This window comes from Podarcis pityusensis, assembly GCF_964106645.2.
Source record: "Podarcis pityusensis genome assembly, chromosome: 16".
NCBI classification, from domain to species: domain Eukaryota; kingdom Metazoa; phylum Chordata; class Lepidosauria; order Squamata; family Lacertidae; genus Podarcis; species Podarcis pityusensis.
In genome coordinates, this window is record NC_138041.1 from 13,375,285 (window position 1) to 13,402,062 (window position 26,778).

A 26,778-nucleotide genomic window follows, 5' to 3' on the forward strand; every position below is an offset into this window, starting at 1 on the left:
TTTCTACGTTGCAGGAAATTGGCCTAGATGACGCTCAGGGTCCCTTCCAACTCTCTGCAATTCTATGATTCTGGGATAGCACGTGCAAAGTGCTTTGAACACATGGAAGCACCATACCGTGCTGCCCCCCATATGCTGGAGCCAAATGTACTTTCTCTGCCTTGCCGGCACCTCGTCTGTTCACCCCACAGCTAGTCCTCCACCTTTAAAGGTCCACCGATTATGTCGCCATAGCAACCACTTAACCCCTTCACTCAGGCTGCTGTGTTAAGTGAGCATCTTCATTCCCAAATAATCCCCCCATGGGTTCTGGATGGGCACTTGATTGGCAGGAGTGCGGGGGGGGGGAGCCACCAGGGAGCCACCTGCTGAGGCATCTCAGCCGAGGATTTAGCTGTCTTATATTTGGGTCCATGGCCTGGCCTATCTTGCATCCATATCTTGCATGGCTGGTTTTCCAGATTCAGGAATAAGAATGGCTTTGCTAATACTTGGGTCACTTTATTGCTCTCTCCTGCAGGATGCTCGGCTGCTGCAGAAATAGTCATAGTTATTTACTTACTTATCATTGTTACTACTACTACTTTATTTAGGCAATTTATATACTGCTGGCTACTACAGAAATATCACACGTCATTTTTTTAATCAGAATTATTTTAGGGGATTTATATGCTGCTTGCTATAGAAATATCACAAACTATTGTTGGTTATATATTTGTGTATATATATTAAATTTGTATACAACCCTTCGTCACAAGATCTCAGGGCACTTCACAGAATAAAATACAAGATAAAGAATTAAAGCAAAAACAACAAAACAATACTCCCCTGCTCCCATAGACACATTTAAAAGGCTGTGGGATATTAATCAGCCAAAGGCCTCGTTGAAGAGGAATATTTTCACCTAGCACCTAAAAATATATAATGGAGGTGCCCGGTGAGCCTCCCAGGGGAGAGAATTCCACAAATGAGGAGCCACTACAGAAAAGGCCCCTTCTCGTGATGCCACCCTCCAGACCTCACATTCTTTAAGTACAAGTCCACCACAAACAAGGCGTTTTGGCAGAGCCTCCTGTTTTCATGTACTTGGGAGAAAACAGAGACCTATTGCTATGTGGGGCCTATTATTCAGCTACAGCTTTCAGTTGCCCTTCAACATGGTAATGATACATAAGAGAGAAAACATTAGGAACGTCAAACCAAAACCATTCAAAAGCTTCAAGGTTATATGTGACGTTCATGGCTGAGTGGAGATTTGAACCCTTCTCTCCCAAGTCCTAGTCCTATGCTCTAAACCACTACACCACACTGATACTGATTACATTGCATTGGTGTCTTATTTTTTAACCCCCACAAAAGTTACCGGATGCAATCCTCTATCTCTGGTGTTAGAGCAGGGGTAGGCAACCTAAGGCCCGTGGGCCGGATGCAGCCCAATCGCCTTCTCAATCCGGCCCACGGACTGTCTGGGAATCAGTGTGTTTTTACATGAGTAGAATGTGTCATTTTATTTAAAATGCATCTCTGGGTTATTTGTGGGGCATAGGAATTTGTTCATTTTTTTTTTCAAAATATCGTCCGCCCCCCCCCCCCATGGTCTGAGGGATGGTGGACCGGCCCACGGCTGAAAAAGGTTGCTGACCCCTGTGTTAGAGTAAAGAAGTGTGTCTTCAGCATCAGACAGAAACTATGTACAGTGGTACCTCGGGTTACATACGCTTCAGGTTACATACACTTCAGGTTACAAACTCCGCTAACCCAGAAATATTACCTCAGGTTAAGAACTTTGCTTCAGGATGAGAACAGAAATCGTGCTGCGGCAGCAGGAGGCCCCATTAGCTAAAGTGGTGCTTCAGATTAAGAACAGTTTCAGGTTAAGAACAGACCTCCAGAACGAATTAAGTTCTTAACCCGAGGTACCACTGTAATGAAGGTATGGAGGACAGGGAATTTTACTGTGGCCAGCATGGGGAGTATTTCATCTTCCCCTCTGTATATTCTGCTTTCTTTCTTCCTCCGGGCCTCATCCCTCGCCTGCTTCTGCCTCGACTGCTCTGGTTTGGGTGCTTGGAAGGAAAAGCCAGTCAGTGAGACGTGTGGATTTTCTTGGCCACTTCTCAGCTAACTTTTTCTCAGCCAACTTTTTCTCCTTTCCCTTTTCTGCTTTCCCTCTGGATAGATGCAAGCCCCATGACCCACAGTGGGAGCACGTACCACGCCATCATTGGGGGAATAGTGGCTGTCATTGTCTTCCTGCTCCTTATCCTCCTCATTGTTCTGGGTCACTACCTGATCCGGCACAAAGGTAGGCTTCAACTCAAACCTGCACAAATGTTTTCTGCGTCTTGCAAACCGGGGCTGGGTAGACCGCAAGGGTTGAATGCGGCCCTCCAGGCATCGCTTATCTGGCCCTTGGGGCTCCACATACCCTTCTCCGGCTGCGTCCACACTCTGCTCAGGCTGCTCCCCTCGCCAGCCCTGCTTCACACCTTCCTTGAGGGCTTTTGGAAATGTCTGAAATGTTGGCCTGGATAGGCGATAGAGAGGTGTGTTTGTTTGTGCGGAAACTAACCTACAGTACAATTGCATTCGTTGCTCTGCCTGCTTTGGCCTCTGGCCCCGCCCACCAGTTGCATATGGCCCTCAATGAGTTCTCCAGAAGGAAACGTGGCCCTTGGGCTCCAACTCTAGCTGGAGTTATTGGGAAAGGGGGTGTTGAATGTGGGCGTAGCCAGGATTTATGTTGGGGCAGCAAGACACCGACCTGTCCTGTTCCAGAACCGAGCTACCTGACGCGATTGGTCAGTTCGTTGAAGCCACGCCCATCTCTCTGTCAGGTCACTAGAATGCTCCACAACATCATCAGAGTGACCTTAGCGAGCATTTCCATTTCAAATATTGTGATCATTTGTAATTTTGGTTAGGTAAAGGTAAAGGGACTCCTGACCGTTAGGTCCAGTCGTGACCGACTCTGGGGTTGCGGCGCTCATCTCGCTTTATTGGCCGAGGGAGCCGGCATACAGCTTCCAGGTCATGTGGCCAGCAGGACTAAGCTGCTTCTGGCGAACGAGAGCAGTGTACCTTCCCGCCGGAGTGGTACCTATTTATCTACTTGCACTTTGATATGCTTTCGAACTGCTAGGTTGGCAGGAGCAGGGACTGAGCAACGGGAGCTCACCCCATCACAGGGATTCAAACCGGCGACCTTCTGATCGGCAAGTCCTAGGCTCTGTGGTTTAACCCACAGCGCCACCCGCATCCCAAGTACTTAACCAAATACTTTTGGTTAAGTATTTTTTATTTACTTACTTGATTTAGGGGGGCAGTTGTTGCCCTGACTATGCCCATGGTACTGAACCTCTGATCTTCTGCACGTAAGCCATGTCTTTTGGAGGTGTGGTTGGGTGAACCATGCAAGTCCCATGTTCCCTTGTGGTGATACAGACCCTTCCCACTTTTCTTAGCCATCCTAAATAAGCTCCACTGTTGCTCCAAGCCAAATGACCCAATTTGGTAGCTTCCTCTCTTTTTCTGTGTCCCTATGCAGGTACCTACCTGACCCACGAGGCCAAAGGCTCGGACGACGCCCCAGACGCAGACACAGCCATTATCAATGCCGAGGGCGGTCAAACTGGTGGGGATGACAAGAAGGAGTATTTCATCTGAGTGGGGAGGGTGGGGCCTGGCGGCCGGGCAGCAGGGGGGAGGAGGAGGAGGAAGTGGCGGATCGGAACCCAACCTCGACTGAATGACAACAGAACCCACCCAACCAATATGTCAAAGGAATTTCTCTCGCGCCCAGGAAGGAATGGACGGACAGACAGAGGGATGATGGTGGGGGACCGAGATCGGCGAGGGGACAGAGGAGGAACGAGAGAGAGAAAGAAGATCAGCTTGGCTCACAATGCTTCTTTGAACTTGTATAAAACATTGTTACTAAACAGGGGGGACACGCACCCGAACATTGAGAACCCCTCAAAACCCCTTGTTCCTGCTTGCTTGTACCTACATATCTGCGGCTGCCAAAATCGCACTAAACACAGACCTGGAGAGTGAGTGATGATACCTTTCTTCCTTCCTTCCTTCCTTCCCTCCCTTCTTCCTTCCTTCCTTCTTTCCCTCCCTCCTTCCTTCCTTCCTTCCTTCCTTCCTTCCGGCTCCTTTTGAGGCTGTTTTATCTTCTTTTTCGATGGCGTACTCTTGTTTTTGACTCTTTTTTTCTTTTCTTTTTACAAAAAAAGAGAAAAACCTCTGTTCTCGTTCCCTTATGTTTGGAATGTCTTGAAGTGGGGGCACTGTAGGGGTTTGTTGGGGGGGGGGGTTCGGATGGTATATCTCTTGCTTTCCTTTAGAGTTGTTCTGCTTTTTCTGTTTTGATGTCGAAGGATCAAATCCGCTTGTGTTTGGGGTGGGGAGAACGGACATTGGGAGGAGATCCCTTAATCCTGCATCTTAGGGGTCAAGCAAGGCGGGCTGAACTCTGAGCAAGGGAGTGCTGGGCTTATCAAAATCGGGGGCCCGGCTCTAGGGCCTGGAAAGCCCCCCCTTTCCTACTGGAATAGGAGGTGGACGCAGCAAAGGGAACTTTCCTCCATGCTGCCTCCAACTTCCTCAGGCCTTCCTCTGTGATGGTCTTCATTTGGGAAGGTTTTGGGAGCCAGGCTGATGAAGGAAAGGCTCAAATTTGGGGGGCAGGTTTGCTATGAAAAGCTCTGCCGATTTTATCCTTCGACGAGATTTTGTTCCTCCGGTTGCGTCTCTTTGTTTCGAGAGGAGAATGTTGTTGTGTGGTCCGTGTACCAAGGGATGCCAGCTAGCCGGTTGCAGTCCCGACCCAAACCCATGGCAAAAAAAGAAGAAGAAAGGGGGAGTTTGCTTTGAGGCTTCCCTGGTGTCCTTTATGCTTCCCAGTCACGAGGGGGGGGGGATTCGAGAGCCAAGTGCTTCTAAGGGGCCGCTCAAAGAGAGAGGACTCCCATCGCTGGGGTTTTCTCTTGGTTTGGAGCCCCGGTTTCTCAGTGCAAAAGGGTACCCGCTACTCTCCTGTGTCTTCCTTGGGTTAGAGAGGAAGCAAGGCATTCCAGGGGGGTGCCCCATAGCTCAAGGGCAGCTTCTAGTGCCATCAGCCCATTGGTGGGGAGAGTTGAATGAGCAAGATTTATTGAGTGATGCAATTACAGTTCCCCAGTCTCCAGTGTTTGCTGCTGATTAGACCACAGGGTGTGGGGGGGGGGGAGCGTCAGCTGCGGTTATTTCAGCATGCACACAAATACACACCCTGCCAAATTAATTGAAGCCTGGATCCAACACTGCAATCAGAAACAGTGTTTCTTCCTCACAGGCATACATCTGAAGGTTGCACTCGTTGCGAATGATTCAGATGCCCTGTTCACCACCGCCACAGAGGGATAAACTAATGCCTTTCCACTGTCAATAAAAACTTGAGGGTGGGGGTCCACCACTGTCCCCCCATTCCCCAAATCATGAAATCTTGTGATCTCTAAAAGAACAACCGCCTCTGGTTCTTCCTTCCACTTTGCCTTCTGTCACAATAGCCTCTCCTCCCTCCCAACTCACACACAGACACAATTGTCACACACAACTACTGCCATGGTTTTTTGAGATTTCCTCAAAAACCTCAGGGAGGGCCAGAAACCTGATGGATTGTAAAATGAAACAAAAGCAGACTTTGAGGGGAGGGCAGTTGTTCTCGCCATGAAAATGGTAGGCCTTTCGAGTTTTAAGGTGCCTGCTTTTTTCTTTTCTTTTGTTTTCTTGGAAATAGTGTAGCGGCTGAACACTTAACACAACAATTGGCATGGATAGGTGAAATATTTTGCCTTAGCTCTGTGAGTTCACATCTGTCTATTTTTCAAAGTATTTAGTGTAATGAACATGCATGCAGAGAGCATGTCCCAGCGATGGCTTCTTTTGCTGCTCTTTTGTAGTTCTTTGACGTTCACACATTTCATCTCAAACACAGAGCCAAACACCACTTTCCAGCTTGCGATGTCGTGTCTTGAAGATACTGTTGGTCCAGGTTTCACCTAAGATAGGCTAAGTAGCTGGTGATTGTCCTTGGCAACTGGGCTGGCTGGAGAAAAGGGCTTCTGAGCATGTGCAGAGAACTTTCTGTTGTCAGAGTCGTTGCAGACATTCCTGGGAACTGCAACTCTTCCAGTGGAGTGAGCATATGTATTCTCCTCTTGATAGCTTGGCAATATTGATTGGCAACATACTCAGGACAAAGCAAATGCAATGGAACTTCTGGCATGGTGTAGCGATGATGGCTGTGAAAGAGGGGATTAGACAAAATTCATGGAGGATAAAACAACCAACGGGTACCAGTCCTGATGACTATATGCTACTCCTAGGATCGGAGTCAGGGTTGGTTGGGAGCAGCAGCAAGAGAGAGCTGTTGACCTCATGACCTACTTGTGGCCTTCCTAAAACACCTGGTTGGCCACTGCAGGAACAGATTTATGGACTAGATGCACATCTGGCCTGACTCAAGAGGACTCCTCTTTTGTTCTTACCGGCCACAGAGGTTAGGAATGGTTCCTTCATCTTCAGATGCAGGCTACCTCTAAATATCCAGTTGCTGGGGATCTGTGGCAAATGAGGGTTACTGCCTATAAGCCCTGGTGGTTGATGGTGGACTTTTCAGACTGAGGCACCTGATTGGCCACTGCGGCAAATAGGAAACAGAAACTAGAGGATGTTGGAGCTGATGGACTGGTGGTCAGTTCGAGGAGACTTCTCAAGTTTGTTACATCGGTGTTGTCAGGTGTTAAGAGGTCAGCAGGTTGGCCCAGATCCTGCTCTGGCTGAGGGTCCCTTGAAGGTCAGAACTAGCGTCTCAGGCAGTTTGGTCTTGGGCAGCGATGGGATCCTTTGGCCCCATGGGCCTATTTGAGTTTGCAAGCATTTCTCATTTGGCCTGCAAGGCTATTCTGACCAGACTAAGCCCACCTATCCTACACCCGATGTCAGGTTTTGGACAGGTAAAGATGGGCCTAGTCCAAGAAGGAGGCAGGGAATTTGTGCTATGAGCTGTGTTTTGAAAATCCTGGCAACCAGCTGATCACCGGGGCTTCAAAGCACCCTGGTCATCAGTGCTTGCAGCAAGAGCTGCGTGCAATCCTCTGAAGTCGCCAACGATCAGCTGGTTGCATTTGCACCTGTATGGTTTGATTTCAAAACCCTGCAGGCAGAAATGGGTCTCACCTGTGATGTCAGGTGTGGCAAACTTGGCCTGTGGCAGGGAAGATAGGTAAAGAGCTGGATCCAGTTTCCTACTCCTGGTGTAAGAGGACCTTCTTAAGTGCCTATGTAAAGTGGGGCTCAGGGAGAAGGAAGGCAGGAGGATGCAAGGCTAGGCAAACTTTATCAGCTGATTGTTGGGGGCTTAAAGAAAACCACACATTGCTCTGCAAGCACTGATGGGTGCTTTGAAGCACCAACAATCAGCTGATCGTTGGGACTTCAAAGCACAGTCCACAGCACAACCTTCCTCCACCTTTATGGACCACGTCCACCTTCACCTGCTCAAAAGCTGACATCAGGTGGGAACTTCCCAGGGTTCCTGCAGTGAATCATAAAATCACAAGCTTGTAGAGTTGGAAGGGTCACCTAGTCCAACCTCCTGCAAGTGCATTACTTTGAAGTGGTGGGAATCTTGCTCCTGCCTCTGCCAGTCTCTGAACTGATTGGAAATTTGATGGAAGTGTTGGCTCTTCGATTTGATCAAGCCAATGACTGATACCTCCCCACCACCACCAAAACCTCCGCTCCGTCGGACCCCAGCCATGGATGGATCCCTGTAGATGTTGTTGGACCCCTAGTTCCCATCAGCCCCAGCCAGCAGGGGATGATGGGAGCAGGAGTCCCAACAACATCCACACAGCCATAGTGCGCTGTGGGATCTCCCCTGCTCCCTTCTTTCGCCTGGTGACTGAACAGATTATCAGCACCTCTGCAGATGGAATCAAGGCTGTATCAATGTCAGTGGCCTTCAGGGAGCCTACAAGACAGTAGACTCCCCTCTATTCTTCCCTATCCTCCCCATATCTGCTCTTTAGAGCTAGACTGCCCCTGGACATGGAGGTTCTAACACAAGGTCTGCCTTTCTATAACTGCTGGGCATCTTGAGTTTTCAGCACGGGGTGGGATCTATTTATTTATTTGGGGTTGCAGCCGATGTTTGTCCTACTCAGAGGAGACCCATGGAAATTAATGGACATGGCTAACTTAAGTCCGTTAATGTCAACGGGTCTATTCTAGACAATATTTAGTTGGATACCACCCCATAGATCATGGATTAGGTTGGATTACCATGTGGCTGATCCATGTGAGAAGATTTGTCTGGCTGGGGGAAATTTGCCTTGTGCACGTGAGAAGGAAAGCAGAATAAGCTGACCAAGTCAGCCCATTGATGCATCTAACTCAGTGCTGTCTACACTGACCAGCAGCAGCAGCAGGTAACTCTCTGGCATTTAAGGCAGGTGTGTCTCTGCCAGCCCTACCTGGAGATGCTGGGGATTGAACTGGGGACATTCTGAATGCAAAGCAAATTCTCTGCCCCTGAGCTGCGGCCATTTTCTAAATAAGATTCTAGTCCTCATGTTTCCAGAGAAAGGACTGTATTAAATAGGAACAAGAGAAGCTGCCTTATACTGTCTTCATCAAGCTCAGTATTGCCTACACGGACTGGCAGGGTTTCAGAGGGGATATTCTGAGCCCCACCGGGAGATGCTGTGGGTGTTTGAGCCTGGGGCAAGGCAGCATGTGCTGTAGCAATGAGCCGTGATGGAGAGAAAGCGAGAGAGAAGGAATTTTATCTCTCTGTGTGTAAGAGAGAGAGAGAGAGATGGGGCTCTTACTTTGCACTAATTAAAGGTGATATCTTCAGCTCAGCAGGGTTAACAACAGTTTTAAAGCCCTTGTTGTCTCTTCCAGCACGAAACAATTACTTGTCCTTTGAAGCTTTGCCTGCCAACATGCATGTTGACAAAACCTTTAGCATTTTTTTCCCTTTTAACCTGGCACTTGGCAAGCAGTCACCTCCTTTGAACTGACAACGGAGTCATGCCTTCACGTTTAACCCTCCAATGTTCTTTTCTCTCCCCTCCCAATTCCCCTGGGTGACTAAGCCGCCTCGATTTCTGTCCTCCTGCCAGGCAAACTGGAATATTATTTCGACAAAGCCCCGGCGACTTGACTGCCCCTCATGCACCATTTAAAATGGGATGCATGGACACAGGGTTGTGTCCAACAAAGTCCTGCTCAGAGTAGGCCCATTAAAACGAACAAGCCTAAGTGAACCATGTCTATTAGTTTCCATGGGTCTACTCTGAGTAGGATTGGAGGCACCCTGCTGTTGCTGCTGCTTTAATGCAATAGCATTTGTCAAGCTGGTGCCCTGCAGATGTTTTGAACTGGGGCTGATGGGAGTTATAATCGAAAATATCTGGAGGGCACCAGCTTGGCAAACCTTGTTTTGATAAGACAGACCTGCCCAGGGAGGTTGTCTCAGGCAGGTCTTTGTAACAGATGGAAAATGAACTGAAATCTTTTTGTTAGGAGCGTTCAAATCAAAAGTGTGCCGTCTAAACTTTTAAAACACACAGGTGCCTTGTGTTTCTTTCACATAGAAAACATTGGAATGAGCCAATGAAAAGAAACCAGGCAGGTAACTCCTGTTGTATAAACTTTTCTATAACTGCACTCATATGAACTAGTACCAAGGTTATTTCAGATTTGTAAAGATATAGCTTGTGGGGAACTGTGATACTGTGGAATTCATGTGTCCTGCCCTCCAAGAAACAGAGTCAAAGGTTCTAATTCATGCAGCAGCTACAGGAGTGAGCTGAAATGTAAAACTGAACTGTGATGATAGAACAGAGTCATATAATTGTAGAGTTGGAAGGGAGCAACCCTGTGCAATGAAGGAATCGCAGCTAAAGAGCCCCTGACAGCCAACCTCTGTTTATAAACCTCCATTGAGAGATAGTCTGCCACCTTCCGAGGGAGTCTCTTCCACTGTCAAACAGCTCTTACCTTCAGAAATTTCTTCCTGATGTTTCGTTGGAATCTCCTTTCTTGCCATTTGAATCCATTGGTTTTGGTCCTAATACCCTCTGGAAGAGGAGAAAACAAGCTTGCTCCATCTTCCATTGGACAGCCCTTCAGATATCGTATCACCTTTCAGTCTTCTCCAGGCTAAACATTGCCCAACTCCCTCAACCGTTCTTCATAAGCTTGGTTTCCAAACCCTTGATTATCTTGGTCTCCCTCCTCTGCACACATTCCAGCTTGTCAATATCCTTCTTAAACTGTGCTGAGCAGAACTGGACATAATACTCCGGAAGGAGTCTGGCCAATGCAGAACAACAAAGTTGTCCTATTATTTCCCTTGATGTGGGCAGTGGGGTAATGCTTGTTCTTCAGACATTTTAAACACTTAGGAAGCTGCCTTATACAGAGTCAGACCATTGGTCCACCTTTCTCAGGTAGCCTAGAGGCATTCCTAGCCTTACCTTGAGATGATGCCAGAGATTGAACCAGGCCCTTCCTCAAATCACTGTACAGAAATATTTATTGGTGAAAAGGAGGGCATAGAAATTAAGTTTGGTTGATCTCACCAAGGGTGCAGCAACAACTTTAAAGTGTCCCTGGCTATGACTAACCTTACTTTTTTTATTATTGTGATTTATCACATGTTTATTCCCCCAAATTTATTTCCTCACAAGAACTCTGAGGTGTGATAGGCCTTACTATGTCATTCACAGGAGAATATATATATATATATATATATATATATATATATACAGAAAGACATGCCAATATTGTCTCTGTTTTGACATATCATTCAAACACAGGGACGAGATCGTTCCTTAGAGACAAGCCGTTAAATTGCAAACCTACAAAGATTTATTGACCATTTTATTAGCTGAGCGTGGAAAGATTCAGCTCAATGGTGTTTCCCGGCCTGTTGTCCAATAACTTAAAAAAAATTATGTTGGTGTCATTTTTGGAGTTACACGATTCATTCTCCAGGAGCTGAAATGGATTTGCCCACCTTCAAATAATCTTGTGTCAAATATTCACTGGATATTCTCTGAATATTCACCAAATAACGGCCTTGACACCTGACAAGATTTGAGGGGTCTCTCCTGCTCTCTCCCAAGGCTGGAGGACCTGTGGCCTTCCAGATGTTGCTGGTCTACAACTCTCATCATCCCTAACCATAGACCATGCTGGGTGGAGCTGATGAGAGCTAGAGCTCAACAGCATCTGGAAGACCAAAGGTTCCTCATTCCTGATCTACCTAACCTATCTTCTCCAGTTCCCAGCATGCACTCTGACACACCCTTAAAGCCCAGGATTCCACCACATGCTGGGATCACACCTAGAAACAGAATGTGGGTGGAGCTATGCAGATTTGAGGGCGGGGCTAAGCCATCTGATAGGTGGGGCTATTCAGATCAGGGATGTGGCATTCAGTGGTTTCCATCTACAAGCTAACTGTACATCTGTATCTGGTTTGCTTTGGAGAAACTGGACAGGCATTTTACATATGGCGGAAGTTTCTTTTTGTGTCCCCTTTTTCCTTTCATCACGCTTCTCTATCTGCTTTCTCATTTCCAAAAAAAGAAAATTGGATCAGAGCTCACTTATGCTTAGCCCCTGAACTTTTTCTTCAGCTCCACACTTACTTCCGGAGTGTATAAAATCATTTTCTTTATAATCCAGTTCCTCAATCCTTTCCCTTTGTTATATGTTGGTTGTGGCCAAGAAGTGGAGCCTGGGTACAGATTAAAAAGTGGAGCTATTATGTAGATCAGGGATGGGGAAATTCAGTCCTGTTGGCCCGATTAGCAATCCCATTGGGGGAAATCCAAATCCAGCTGCAGCGGCTGATTTAGGGCAGGGTGACCAGTTCTACCACACTGGGCACCAGGCTTGGGGGGTGTCACAGGGCATCACAAGGATGGCATCACACAGGTCACGGCTGAAATTTAACAGACCAAAGTTCGCTCCTGCCAGCTGTCAGTAGGGATAGGGTAAATTTGGATCATTTAGCATTTAAGGGAAACCTACCTAATTCACATAATACATTCACATAATGAAAACTCTGAAAAATAGCCATCCTTTGACATTCACACTTCTCTGAATTTTTGCAGTGCAGTTTTCTGGCCAAGTAGTGTGTACAAAAATGCATTTTCTCAAGTAAAGTGTGCACATATATTAGTGAAAATAATATACCAAAATGCATAGTATTACGGAATTTTGCTTTACAAAAATGTGTCTATTGTTTAAAATTTCGTACAAACATGTCTATTAGGGGAAACTTGCATTAAAATGCTGTTAAATTTTCAGGAGGACCTTTTCAATTTAAAAAAAAAATGGCAACATTTTTCCACCTTCGCCGCATCAAGCAGTTGGTTCCTTACCTTTCCCACCCCGACCTGGCCACAGTGATCCATGCGACGGTCACCTCCAGGCTTGATTACTGTAATTCACTCTGCCCTTGAAGCTGTCCCAGAAACTCCAGCGGGTGCAGAATGCTGCAGCGAGGCTCCTCACGGGGTCTCTGCCATGGGAGCATATTCACCCAGTGCTTTTCCAGCTGCACTGGCTCCCAGTGGAGTACAGGGCCAGATTTAAGGTGCTGGTTTTGAGCTTTAAAGCCTTTCACGGCCTAGGACCCTCGTACCTACGGGACCGCCTCTCCTGGTATGCCCCACAGAGGACCTTAAGGTCCATATATAGCAACACCCTAGAGGTCCCGGGCCCTAAGGAAGTTAGATTAGCCTCAACCAGAGCCAGGGCCTTCTCAACACTGGCTCCGGCCTGGTGGAATGCTCTGTCTCAGGAGACCAGGGCCCTGCGGGATCTGATTTCTTTCCACAGGGCCTGTAAGACAGAGTTGTTCCACCTGGCCTTTGGCTCAGAATCAGTTTGATTCCCCCCCCCCCCTTTCTTTTTCCTTTCTCCTCCTGTGATGAGGCTGCATTTTAATATTTTAATGTTTCAATATTTTAATGTTGTATTTTAATCTTGTTTTTAAGTTGTATTCATTCAACTTGTTTTTATTATTGCATGTTAGCCACCCTGAGCCCGGCCTTGGCTGGGGAGGGCGGGGTATAAATAAAAATTATTATTATTATTATTATTAAAGCAATGTGGAAATGTGGAAAACTGAACTTAAGATCAGGAAAATGAGAAACGGAGGGCTTACCCACACTTCCTCTTGTGCTCTGCTTTCCCTGGGGAATACCACTCTTTAGCACTCAATCAGAGCAAATGGCAGTTTGGGTTTTCTCCTAATTGATGTCTGCTCCGATTTAGAGATGAAGAGTGGGTTTTCCCTGGGAGAGGAGCAGAGCAAGGGAAAAACTGCTCAGACTCCATGCTTTCTAGATATGGGACAAGCAGAAGTGTGGATGAGGTCTGAGAAAAACCAGAATTGACAGATTCACCCATCCCTACCTGTCAGATATCTGTCATCTTATGATGCCAGGCACAAAGATCTGTTATCTCTGATCTTAGCACTAAGCAACAGAGCACTAGGATCTACATGCTCTTTGACAGTATTTCTTTTTCTGAATGGCTGCCTTCAGATGTCTTCTAAAAGTCAAATAGTTGTTTATTTCCTTGACATCTGATGGGAGAGTGTTCCACAGGGCAGGCGCCACTACCGAGAAGGCCCTCTGCCTGGTTTATTTCTAGATGGGTGGTGAGATCGGAGATAAATCTATGCCTGCGCTTGACTTGAAATTTGAACAACCTGGCATCAGAGGACATAAGATGATTGACAGGTCAGTGGCACTACCAAACTGGGCCAGTTGTGGACCCAACCCTTAGACTGAAAAAGTTCCCCGACTTCTGATGTTAATAGTAGCAGGCCCAAGACTTCAGGGAGGGCAAACCCTGGCTGTGGGTGATTCAGTTTGTAATGGGAGGCAATTCATTATATGTTGAAATACGTTTGTACAACTCTCTTCTGGGATCTCTGCAACATTCTCATATTCTCCACCCATCCTCCATGACAGAGCATTTTGCTAGTATTTGACATTTGGCAGTATTTGATAGCTGACACACGTTGGCATTTAGACCTTGGCAGCTGACGGCTTATGAGATTTTATATCAAACCGAAACACCCGGGAGATTCCAGGAAGCCACTAAACTCCCTCTTGAACTATTTTGAGGTTAAGCACATCCCCGTCGAAAATTAAAATCCCGGTGTCAAATCTTGAAAATGGCAGATTCCACACTTGTGCGACAGAAGTGGGAGATGTTGCTGGATTTTGAATGGGGCTGGGTTTCATTGCTAGACAGAGTCAGCAAACAGACCAAAGGATTCCCCACTGATGGACCACTGAAGATTTTGCCCCTTCCTGCACTTGTGGAGCATAGATTAACCATAAAGCAACAGTGACAGAGTGTCCTTCTGCCTTGACTGTAGAATACCGCCATAGAGATGAAAAGGGCCTGGCGGGCTATCTAGTAGCCCAACTTCCTGTTCTAAGCAGGAACTCCGATGGTAGAACTTCTCAAGAGGCTCGTTGGTCATTGGTTCCATGGTGGAACTGCTCTTATCATCAAGAAATCTCTCTTAAATGTTCATCTGAAACCTACCTCCTTGCATCTTAAACCCATTAGCCCATGTTCTGCCCTTTGGAGCAATAGAGAACAAATCTTTGCCTTCTTCTGCATAACAGCCCTTCTGGTTTTTGAAGAGTGCTGTCTCCCCTCAATCTTTTCTTCTCTGTGTGAAAAGCATGCCCAGCTTCTTCTCTTTTTCCTCATACAGCTTATTTTCTCCATCCTGCTGAGCCCTCTTTGTGGCCCTCCTGTCAACCACTTTTTCTATATGTCCTTCTTAAAGAGTGGTGCAACATTTGGAGGTTCCCAGAGAAGCAACTGGTCTGTCTAGCTCAGTATTGTCCACACTGACAGATAGCAGCTTTCTGTGATTTCATACAAGAAATCTTCCCCAGTCAGGGATTGAACCTGGGACCTTCGCATAGGAAGCAGATGCTCTAACACTGAACTGCAACCCTTCAAACAGCTGGAAAGATACCTCCAAACAAGGATGGCTAGTGAAGAACAAAGTGCAATGACTTACTTCCTACAGTCTCCATCTGTAGGACCATCTGTAGGACAAACTCCATCCTTAGCCACCAGGTGGCTCTTTTACCTGGTGGTTGTCAAATCCCTGTGCTACAAGCCAGTCCACAATTTTGAACCTCAACATCAGGTAGTCCTACAGCCTGGGAATCTGTCACTCATGGGAATGAGCACAATGATTCACTAGTCATGCGCAAGCCTTCAAGAATATGAGGCACGGCTCTCTGGATTGCATCCCACAATGAACGAATAGCCTAAAGGCAGCCTGGAGTTTTCTCCTACCTCATCTCTTTTAAATATTGGGTTGCCAGGCCTACTCAGAGTAGACCTGTTGAAATTAATGGCCATGGCTAACTTACGATACGATACGATATCTTTATTGTCATTGTCCCTTGCGGAACAATGAAATTGAAAACTTATTAGACTTATTAATTGCAATGCGTCTACTCTGAGTAAACGTTAGTTGAACACAGCCCATTGTTTTTAATGTTCAGAGGAAGAAAATCACTGATCGATAACATTCACATGACAAAAAGACAACATATGGGGAAGGATCCTGCCATTTCTATATGATGGATCTGCAAAGTCCACAAAACGGTGGTTCCTGCATTTCAGGGGGTTAGACCAGATGACTCCTGGGTGCCTTCCAACCCTACAAGTCTATGGTTCTATGAAAACAGTACTATTTTTCTAGTCATCGGAATAACATTTCCCTTTCTTGAATATGTTACTTTTTTAAAAAGTATTAATAATTAGTAGTAGTGGTAGCAGCAGTATTATATTTATAGTTTACCTATCTTCCAAGAAGCTCAAGGTGGCAAACAAGGTTCCCCCTCTTCCCCATTTTATCCTCACAACAACCCTGTGAGGTAGCTTAAGCTGAGAGATTCTGACTGGCCCCTTAAGATCACACAGCGAGGTTCATGGCTTGGGGAGGATTTGGACCCTGATTTCCCAGGTCCTAGTCCAACACCACCATTGGCTCTCATAATCATTGTATATCACACTTTCTGGAGCCGATCTGCTTTTGGCACTTTTTAGAAGTCTAGGAACGTGTAGAACTACCCACCCAAGTTATTCCAATGGCCCCAGGGCTGGCATCACTGATTGGCACAGTTGGGCACCTGCCAAGGCCCCCTTGCAGCACAGAGCCCACTAACAACCAGACATCTCCCCACATCGCTACTGTTCTTAAAATCTGCTGTTGTTACCTAGTCACCCGCTTTCTTTATTCTACTTCATTCTCATTATGGCATCCCTATTCCACATCTCCTCCAAACGGCTCAAGGTTCTCTCCCTACCAAGTTCATCCTCACACAACCCTGTGAAGTGGGTCAGGCTGAGAGGCTGTGAATGGCTCATTGGCACTCAGCAAGTTACATGGCCAAGTGGAGATTGGAACTCTGGCCTTCCAGGTCCTGATCCAACATCCTAAGTGCTACACCACACTGTCAAGTAGCAAGCAGTATCTGGAGTGAGGAGAAGGACCTCCATTCACCTCTCCATCTAGGGCAGGTGTGAGGAACCTGCAGCCCTCCAGGTGTTGCTGAACCAGAATTAACCTCTTACTACTGGTCGTCCCAGCTGGGGCTGATGGGAGTTGGAGTACATCAGTAGCTGGAGGACCACAGGTTCCCTATCCCTGGTCTACAGAGCTGAATTGATTGGACTCAGGCCACATTCACACCAAACATTTCAAGCCCTACACTATCTCTTTCAACAGCCATGGCTTCCAGCCACAAAGAATTCTGGGAGCTGTAGTTTGTTGAAAGTGCTAAGAGTTGTTTGGAGACCCCTATTCCCCTCACGGAGCTACAATTTGCAGAGTTCCCTGGGAAGAGGGACTGACTGTTAAACCACTCTGAGAATCGTAGCTCTAGGGAGTTTCCAAACAATTCTGAGCACCGTTAACAAACTACAGCTCCCAGAATTCTGTGGGGGTTGAAGTCCTGACTCTTTAAAATGGTATCATAGTTCTTTAAATACATGATGCGAATGTGGCCTTAAAAGAAAAAGGCAGGTGACCTGGAGGTGGTGACTGCAAGGAGGAAGAGTTGGGCCACTCCAGAAGGGAACCCACGGAAGACCTTTTGCCCAGGGGTCCCCCAAAATTCAATTAGCTTCACCCAAACTCACTTGGCTGTTTTGTGCCCCAACTGGAGCCCCCCAGTAGCCTTCACTTTTGACAGTAGCTTAGGAGCAGATGGTCAAAGCCACAGTGATGGGTGAACAGGAGCTGGCCTAGACACACAACTCTCTGGATCACAACGGGGAGATCTGTCTGCCCTTGTTCCTTAATGGTCAATGTCCATGCCGTACGTCTAACAGAGGGGTGGGGAACCTCAGGCCCAGGGGCCAAATGCAGCCCCCCAGAACTTATCCCAGGCCACGTCCCCTTTCTCTGGGCCACACCCCTTTGGCCCAGCTTTGCACCTGTGTGTTTTTGCCTGGCTGGGATGTGTCTTTGGACTCTGATGATGCTTCTTGCTTGCCTGGAAGGAGGATAGAGAGGCGGGGTGTGGGAGTTGTGCATGTGCAGAATCTTGCCTACTGTAAAATGCACGCTGCATGTTGTTGCTCTGGCCACTTTTGCCTCTGGCTACGCCCACCACTGGCATTTGGTCCTCACTGCCTGGAAGGATAGGCAGCCCTCAGGCTAGAAGCCCACCCTTGGCTTATGACTCGAATTCCTTGGGGGTGTCACTTGAGCAGGGCTCTTCGCATTGACCTCATTACTACAAGGTGGTCATGTGTCCTACTTTACAGAGGGTGGTCCTCTCTTTGAAGGAGTCATCTGGCAGAGCAGCTGTCTGGTCTTAAGTCCAGCTTGTAGATAAAAGGTGGTGTCCAACGAAGTTCTGCTCAGAGTAGAGCCATCAGAATTAAGACACCAAAGTTAGCCGTCACTATTGATGCCAGTGGGTCTACTCTGAGTAGGGCTAACATTGGCGACAACCCAAAGCAATTTAAGAAGGGGGAGGTCTTGTAGTTGTGCCTCAACACTGAACACCTAGACTGCAAACTGAGCTGTCACAGAGGCTACCTGGTCCAATTCTTGTTCCCCACTAAGTTAAGATGTATTTTCTTTCTGTTTGAATTATAGTGATTCTTTCTAAATTTGCATAAGTACACATAAATTAACATATGCAAATTGGTGTCCTCTTTTGTCCATTTTTTGGGGAGGGGCAATGCATTTCCTACTCTCTTCTCATCTTTTGGGGGACCTCTTGGTACACAGTTGACCCCTCTTTTCTAATGGTGTCTCTTTTGGGGAAGTAGGAGGAGAAAGAAGGGTTGCTTCATCCAGATCATTGCTTCCCAAACTTGGGTCTTCCGCTGTTTTTGGACTACAGTTCCCATCATCCCTGACCACTGGTCCTGCTAGCTAGGGATGATGGGAGTTGTAGTCCCAAAACAGTGGACGACCTAAGTTTGGGAAGCCCTCGTACAGATCAAAACCCACCCAACAAAAAATCATGTTCATTTGGATATGTGTCATGATGGATCTTCCTTCCAAGTTGAAATCTCTGTAATCTGCCTCAACGCTAGTGCAAGATACACATCATTGCACACCCATGAGCACATGACACCTCATGCCCTCTCCCCATATTCAGGGGGTGGATGTGCATGTGAATGTATTTGCAGTTCTAATAAGTTGTGTCGTAGGATTTCAAGCTTCCAGTAAACATTTGCAAACCGGAGAGGCTATTCCAACCACTTTACTAGCACTCCAGAAGCCCACAGTGGAGCCTGGTCCATTGCAGCTAATGGAGCATTGCCTCACCAACCTCAGTCTGCCCTGGGCTAGACCTGAGCTGCCTGCCTTCTTCCTTATAACCAGTACAGCTAGTGGGGGAGGGGAGCTGCTTGTCTCCTTTCTCCTCCTCATAGTCTCAATGTTGCCTTTGCAAAACTCAGCAGAGAGGAGCTGGGGGCAAGACTTGGAATGAATTGGCTCTGCCTGTCCTTCACTCTGGCACCCCCTACTGTTGTACTCCCTGCCTTCTGCCCTACCAGTCTCAAAGGGCACCAGCCTTACAAGGCAAGCTGTTGATGTGTGTGTGCATGGGCATGCGCAAAGGCCTGCAGCCATGGGCTTTGATATGAGAATCAGGCTGTTTCGGGGACACAACCGTGTTTCTTTCTTCATCCACAACCTGCCAGAGGCTATGAACTCGTTTGTGTCGAGTCTGCTTTGGCCCAGCCTGTGGCGCATTGATTTTATATCAAGCATGCCTGTTGTTTGTATGTATTTCTGCAACACACACACAGAGAGAGAGAAAAAATATCCACTGCAGTTTCTCAGCTGGGGAGATTTGCAAGCTAGGAGTGGAGATTCCAGACTTTGGTTATAAAACTAGGGGAGGCGGGCAGCTGAGAGGGAATTGGAGCCAGTGACACTCCAATGGAGCGAGGCTTCTGTTTCACGGATAACAGGCCCCATCATCAAGGAAGATGGAACCCGCCGTGTGACAGCAGGAGAAAGGAAATGCTTAGGTTGGGGAAAACGAAGGCTGGCGGCCATACCGTGGTTGTTGTTTTTTTCCATCGGTTCTCTTGTCACTGTTTGCTCAAAGCCCATTGTTGAGGGTGTTGTTTTTCCCTGTAAACCTCCCAGCCTGGCTGGATAACTAGAAGAGCTTTAGAAAGTCTACATAGGCTCGGTGACTCGAAGGCAAATGGCAAGAACCCAACTTTGATTGAATAGAAAGCCGGTCCCAGCGATGTTGAGCCAAATAAGCCACATGCATCAGCAGTCCTTCTCAGTGTAGACCCATCAAAATGAATGGGCAGGACTAACTTTGGTCCATGAATTTCAATGGGTCTACTCTGAGTAGGGCTGACAGTGCATATTACCCGAAGTTGTGAATCGGGGTATGCGTTCTATTTTCTTCTGCTCAGTGGGTGGTGGTTGTGGTTTTATTTAAGCAACAGGGTGGCGATTATTGCAATGGATGCAGAAGACCATTAAGTGGATGGGGAGGCCTTTCTCTCTCTCTCGCATCGTCCCAGAACTTGGGGATACCTTGTTGGGAGAGTCAGGACAGGCACACAGTACATGGTTCAGCGATGTGATCTGCTCCCAGAAGAGGTGATTATGGCCATCAACCTGGATGGCTTTCAAAAGGGGTTAGACAAATTCATGGAGGAGAAGGCTATCAATGACCACTAGCCATAATGGCTATGTTCTCCCTCCACTGTCAGAGGCAGTATACTTCTGAATGCCAGCTGCTGTGGATCACAAGTTGGGCAGTGTGTTCATGTACTGCTTGCACGTTTTCTAGAATTACCTGGTTGGCCACTGAGAAGAGGACACTGGAGCCCCCTTTGGCTTGATCCAGCAACAAGACTCTTCTTAAGCTGCACCTGGTTCAGCTTTTCCCAATTTGGTGTCTTTCAAAGGTTTTGCGCTGCAACTCCCACAACCCCTGACCCTCAGCCATGCAAGCCGGGGCTGGTGGATGTTAGAGGGTACCTGTTGAGGGAGGGGGAGCAGCTCCATTTTTATTCAACATACATCAACCAGAGAAATTTGTAAGTAGGACACAAAGGGGATGGTAGTGAACATCCATTGTGATGTTTGTTCCAGATCCATGGTGTCCTGGTAAGCAGTCCTCGCCCCCTGTTCCAATCATGTAGCTTCCATAAGTCCCCACCGCCCAAAAAAGTTGGTCTGATTCCAAGGTTGTGCCTCCCTACTAAGATCCCCTTCACTTGAATCCTGCAATATTTGCAAGTTTGGATATTGGAGCTTTTTCATGATCAGAAACATTTTGCCCTCACTTGTGCATACCCTTAGGCAGGTACATATTATGAACATTGCCAGGTGTGATGGGAGCAGGGGTACATTACTTTGGGGGTCCACTCTGCTTTTTGAAACATACAAGCAGGGACTCATTCTTGGAACCGGTGAGCAATGCCCATGGATTTGTTTGTTCTTCAGACTGAAGGTCTGCACCTCATTTTACACTAGGTATTTTTCTCGCCCTGACTTAGCACCAAAGCTAAGCTTGCTTGGCCACCTTAGGATGCTTTGCAGTCTTTGATTCACCCATTGAGCAAGTACCTCAGAGATGGGGAGTCTGTGGTCCTCCAGATGTTGCTGGACTACAGCTCCTGTGATCATCCCTGACCACTGGCCAGGCTGATGGGAGTTGGGAGTCCAACAACAGCACGAAGTTCCCCATTCCTGAGGTGCATCGACCAGAGATTTTTCAGGGTGTGCTATCCCAAAGCAAAGGGAAGACACACCATGTCTTATTATTGACCAGTAAACATTCTCCGATGTTTGCTTGTTTTCTGGAGGGGGGATGTTGGGCAAGATGCCACCAGGAGGCAATCCTTAACTCTGAGGCCAGTCCACCTCTCTGGCCAGAGGGCAGGAGCAAGGCAAAAGGAAACACCACATTTTCTCCTTCCTCTTTCTTGGAGAGTGGACAGGAAGTGGCAGTGGCAGGGTTGGGAGGTTCTGCGATGGAGGTGGCAGTGGGCACCCCTTGCTTTGGCTGGGGCCTCAGCGGATACCCAATAATGTCAAGCACTAGCGCCAACCCTGGAATGCCCATCTCTATGCGGCAAACATGGAAGGGATCTTTGCATGTTTCAAGGACTCCTGGGGGGGTTGTGGGGAGGCAATGTATGCACCACACCTATGCTCAGAGATGCATTGCACACCTCCTGCTTTGCCACGAGATCTGTCAGTCAACGCCAGAAGTTCCACAATCTCCACCTCATTTGTTTTCTAGCGTCGGCCAAAAAAATAGCAGGCCATTTTTATTTTTTTTCCGGGGAGAGGGGAATAAAAAGACACCATTTGGTTATGTTTGCTGTGGGGAGCAGCCAGACTACCAGCCCGAGGACTTTGCTGATGAGAATCGGGCCTGCTGTTTTGCATAAATCTCTTTTCAGTTTCTGTTTCTTATTCACACCAGGTTGTGTCCAAAGGCAGGGCTGACATCTGTATGGCTGCAGTGCTATAATTGCTAAAAGAAAAACATGCACACCCTAGAATAATTTTTCTTAGGGCTGTTGAGAGGCAAGATGGGTCAGAGGAAGAGCCTAATAACTTACTTATGCTTCACATCTAGGTCTTCCCTTTTCTCCCAGAGAAGCAGAGGCAGGGTGGAGGGTGGAAATGAGAAACAGGACTAGTTAAAACATCGTCTTGTCCTCTACCTGTGGCAACTGGCGCCCCCTACTGGAACAGGCTCTCTATGCTTCCTAGTTGGAGTTAGACTCTCCCAATATTTACACAAAAGCCATATTTGTACTGAGCTAAAACAAAAAAGAAAACACACCGACACACAAACTCTTCTTCTGGGTGGGCAGTGGGGACAAGAGAGGATGGCGGTCTTGGATTGTTGTGTTGTGATCTTGTATGTACATAAAACTTTCAGGGGTGTGGGGAGGAGAACAAATGAATTACAACAAATGTCAATGTTACTTTATAACCTTTCTAAATATCCTGTGCTAATCTCAGAAGATAAAACCTATAAATATATCTGGATTATACATGTTACCCTGCCGTCTTCTTTGACTGCTTTCCCTGCCTCAAACGGCAGAGTGAGCTGTGATGGGACAACTGGTTTCCTTACAAGTTTTTCTTCCTCTCTCGTAACACTAGAACTCGTGCCCATCCCATGAAGCTGAATGTTGGAAGTGTCAGAACAGGTAACAGAAATGGCTTCAGCCCAGTATACTTGAAGGAGCGTCTCCACCCCCATCGTTCAGCCCAAACCCTGAGGTCCAGCGCCGAGGGCCTTCTGGCGGTTCCCTCACTACGAGAAGTGAGGTTACAGGGAACCAGGCAGAGGGCCTTCTCAGTAGGGGCACCCGCCCTGTGGAACGCCCTCCCATCAGATGTCAAAGAGAACAACAACTACCAGACTTTTAGAAGACATCTGAAGGCAGCCATGTTTAGGGAAGTTTTTAATGTTTGATGTTTTATCGTGTTTTTAATATTCTGTTGGGAGCCGCCCAGAATGGCTGGGGAAACTCAGCCAGATGGGTGGGGTATAAATAATAAATTATTATTATTATTATTACTTCTTCACACAGCACATAGTTGAACTATGGAACTCGCTCCCAGTGAGAGCCACCAACCTGGATGGCTTTAAAAGAGGAATAGACAAATTCATGGAGGAGATGACTATTGCAACTGCCCCCGTGATGGCTAAGCTCTGTCTCCACAGCTGGAGACAGCAACACTTCTGAATTCCAGTTGGTGAAAACCACAGGAGATGAGAGGGCTCTTGTGCCCAAATCCTGCTTGTGGGTTTCCCACAAGTGTTTGGTTGGCCACTGTGAGAACAGGATGCTGAACTAGGTGGGCCACTGACATGATCCAGCAGGTTTATCCCTACTCTTCTTCTGCCTCTGAGGTAGAGCTGGTCTCACCAAGGAATAAGGGGTAGGTGGTCATTCTGGCCATGGAACTGGGGCAGAGGATGACATCCAAGTAAGTCCTATTCAATAGCCACAACTCAAGCCCATTGATTTATCCCCCTGCTTCAAGATTTTTACTGATTATAACGAATGTGCAAGAATTGATCATAAGCAAAATGGCTATTTCTTTATCTCTCACACAATATGCAAGAAGGCTGCAATTTCCATTCCATCCTGTATTTGGCACAATCGGCGCCGTTTCCATTCTGCTGCAGTTCAGCTTTGGTCAGATACTATGTTATTCTTCCCACTGCCCACTATTACGTAAGTATTTACAATAAGCTTGCATTCATTTCAATGTAAAGGAAACATTGAAACAATGTAAAGAAAGTCGTTAATTATGTATCATCCATGGACTTAAAAACCACCTGAACAAATACTGATCATATCGGCAGGACTGTATTTCCACAGCTGACCACAAAGATGCAAAACCCCAGCAATTCCTTTTCCAGCGGAATTCTCTGACATCCCTACAAAAATAAAAAGGGAGGAGGAATAAAATCTGTGACTGAGCGGGTAAAAAGAGCAATATTAAGTTGACTTGAGTTAAGTGATGGCTGTATTACGTCTAGCAAAATGTATGGTTGAACGTGGTCTGAATTTTTTTGCAAAAACAAATGTCTCTTGGGAAATTGTGGGTCAGCTCCAGCTCCAGGCCGTCCTCAGCACACAAAAAATTGCGTTGCACTGGAAAGTTATCCTGCACAGATCCAAGGTGAAATCACAGAATCACAGAACTATGAAGTTGAAAGGGACCCCCCAAGGGTCATCTAGTCTAACCGCCTGCAATGCAGGCATCACAACTAAAGGATCCCTGACATGTGGCTATCCAACATCTGTTTAAAACCTCCAATGAAAAAGAGTTCACAGTGTTCAAGAATGGTAGTAGGGCTGTGCATCAGATCTGGCCAAATCCCGTATCCTGAACCAAATCAGGCCAACGTGGTCTTCTCTTCTTCTTTGGTGATCACTCGTAGCTGACTAAGATTGTCTTCCATAAACATGGTTTTAACAATGAGTCCGTAAATGACTGTGGAGGGCAATTCTGGATCCACACGTCCTTCTGCAGTGGGGACATTGGTTTCCAGGCGGGAGTTGATCACGGTGTGGATTTGCCAAGCGTGCCTTCCTCTTAGCACATTTCTCCCTTGCATCCTGAGTTCGAGTGATTCTTCAACATCAACTTCGTTGGACTGGTCATATTGTGCGGATGCCTGATGATCGTCTTCCAAAGCAACTACTCTATTCCAAACTTTAAAATGGAAAGCATAATGGTGGTGGTCAACAAAAGAGGTTTAAAGACTGTCTCAAGGCAAATCTTTAAAAATGTAGTTCTCCAGTTGGAGAACAGCCTTTACCAAAGGTGTCATGGGTTTAGAAGACACTCAAACTCAGGACGCAAGGGGGAAACGTGCTAAGAGGAAGGCACGCTTGGCACCTGAGATCTGGCCACATCAGGATGAGGAAGCCCCAGATCACTCTGGCTCACCTCAGATCTACCCAGAGTGATCCAGGGCTGCAAAGTGACTGGACATGGGGCGGATTTAAGCTGCAAGGAAGGAGGAGAGAAGGAGACACACACAGGCTACTTTCCCCGACCACATATCTAATTAACACTGATCAAACTCAGTTCATGGCTCAGATCCAGTTCAAGGTGGGTATGTCAAAGTGGAGTTACTCTGGATCAGGTCCTGAACTGGATTGGGCACCCCTGTGCACACCACTAAATGGTAGCTGTGCAAGAGGCCAGCTATTCCCCCCACCCATTCAGCTCAATGGGGCGTCTGCAGATTGTGCTCCATGTTTGCTAGCGGGAAGGGCTGAATTTTCCAACTCATGAACACGGATATCTTTGCTGACCGTGCCAAAGCAAAACAAGGTCAACACTTCTCAGTTGCATCATCTAAGTGCCTATTTGTGCAGCAAAGACATTGCTATCCTCCTGAGGCTGGGGCTGAACACACCATCTGATACAGAGACCAGGCATTCAAGGTACTTTACACCAGAGATGCTCAAGGGCTTTGCTTCCTGTGAATTCCAATGCAAACTGACCTGATCTGCTCCTCCCGGACCAAGGTGTGGATTGGAAGGCAATTTACAAGGCATCTCTTGGCTCCAAAAACATGCCCAAACCGGTAGATGCTGGTCTGTTAAGGGAAATGGTCACACTGATGTAACAAGCTCCCTCACTTAGGAATGGGTGCTAGGGTGTGTTATTGGCTAAGTCCCAGCAGAGGTTTTGTATTAACTGTTCATGGGAGTGTGGTTGTTTACTACTAGTGGGATGTTACAAACAGGAGAAGGGGAGCCTGTGACTCCTCGCCCCTCACCCAGAGGGTCTAAGTAAGGACGAGGCACTTTTAAAAGGAACTTCATTTGTTTATGCCCAAGGAGGGTATAGCTTAGCAGTTACTTTTGAAATTCTTTCAAACAGCCCCTCTTGACAGAGCTGTTTAATCTCTTTCCACCTGTCGCTGGACAAAGGACTTGCTTCAAGGACAGCGATTGTTTCATCCTACCAATAACAAGAACAACAACAACCATCATCATCATTGTTTATATGCCGCCCATCTGACAGGGTTGCCACAGTGGGAGACTTCCAACAAACCTTAAAAACTTCCCTATATAGGGGTGCCTTCAGACATCTTCTAAAAGTCTGTCAGGCAAAGGAGAGGACCCCCCCCCACACACACACACCTCCTGAGGCAGCCTCTTCTACTGTCCAATAGGAGTCCTTAAAGCATAGAATTTTAAAGTTGGGAAGCATCTCAGTCACTGGTGAAGGAAGGCGGGTGCGGGGGTGCGGTGCGCACCGGGTGTCAGCCGCGAGGGCGGGTGACATTGCTGCGCCACCCCCACCGCACCCGGCTCGCTGTGCAAGCGGCAGGCCACTAGGGACGATGCTGCCGTGGGCAGCTAGCGGTGCCCCCGACACGCGCCGTGCAGGCAGCAGGCGGCTAGGGGCGCTCGTTGTGTGGATGGCCAGCCCCGCCCCTGTGGGCCAGCTAGCCCCGCCCCTGCACCACTCTGGGTGCCAGTCGCTCCGCCTCTGATCTCAGTGTGTCCCCACTCCCAGCAGAGGACCAGCTAGCCAGCCAGCCAGCCAGTCCCAAGCAGGACTTCTAAGCAGAAATGCCAAAGTTTGTGCCATCAGTTGATGAGGATGGACTAAGTTAAATAATCAATTAGGTTTGCATC

At 47.4% G+C, this 26,778-nt stretch overlaps 1 protein-coding gene across 4 annotated transcripts in view; it reads left to right on the forward strand.

Moving 5' to 3' along the window:
• CADM3 (cell adhesion molecule 3) overlaps window positions 1-22,654 on the forward strand; it is a 102,021-nt gene extending 79,367 nt beyond the window's left edge. Inside the window, exons 8-9 of one of the 4 annotated variants that reach the window (XM_080985731.1) lie at window positions 2,180-2,305; window positions 3,518-22,654. In XM_080985731.1, coding sequence (XP_080841857.1) covers window positions 2,180-2,305; window positions 3,518-3,666 — 275 coding nt within the window. In that variant the 3' untranslated portion in view covers window positions 3,667-22,654. The remainder of the gene's footprint in view (window positions 1-2,179; window positions 2,306-3,517) is intronic. The other 3 variants (XM_080985732.1, XM_080985733.1, XM_080985734.1) reach the window with 3 other exon arrangements.
• The last annotated feature ends 4,124 nt before the right edge of the window (window positions 22,655-26,778 follow it).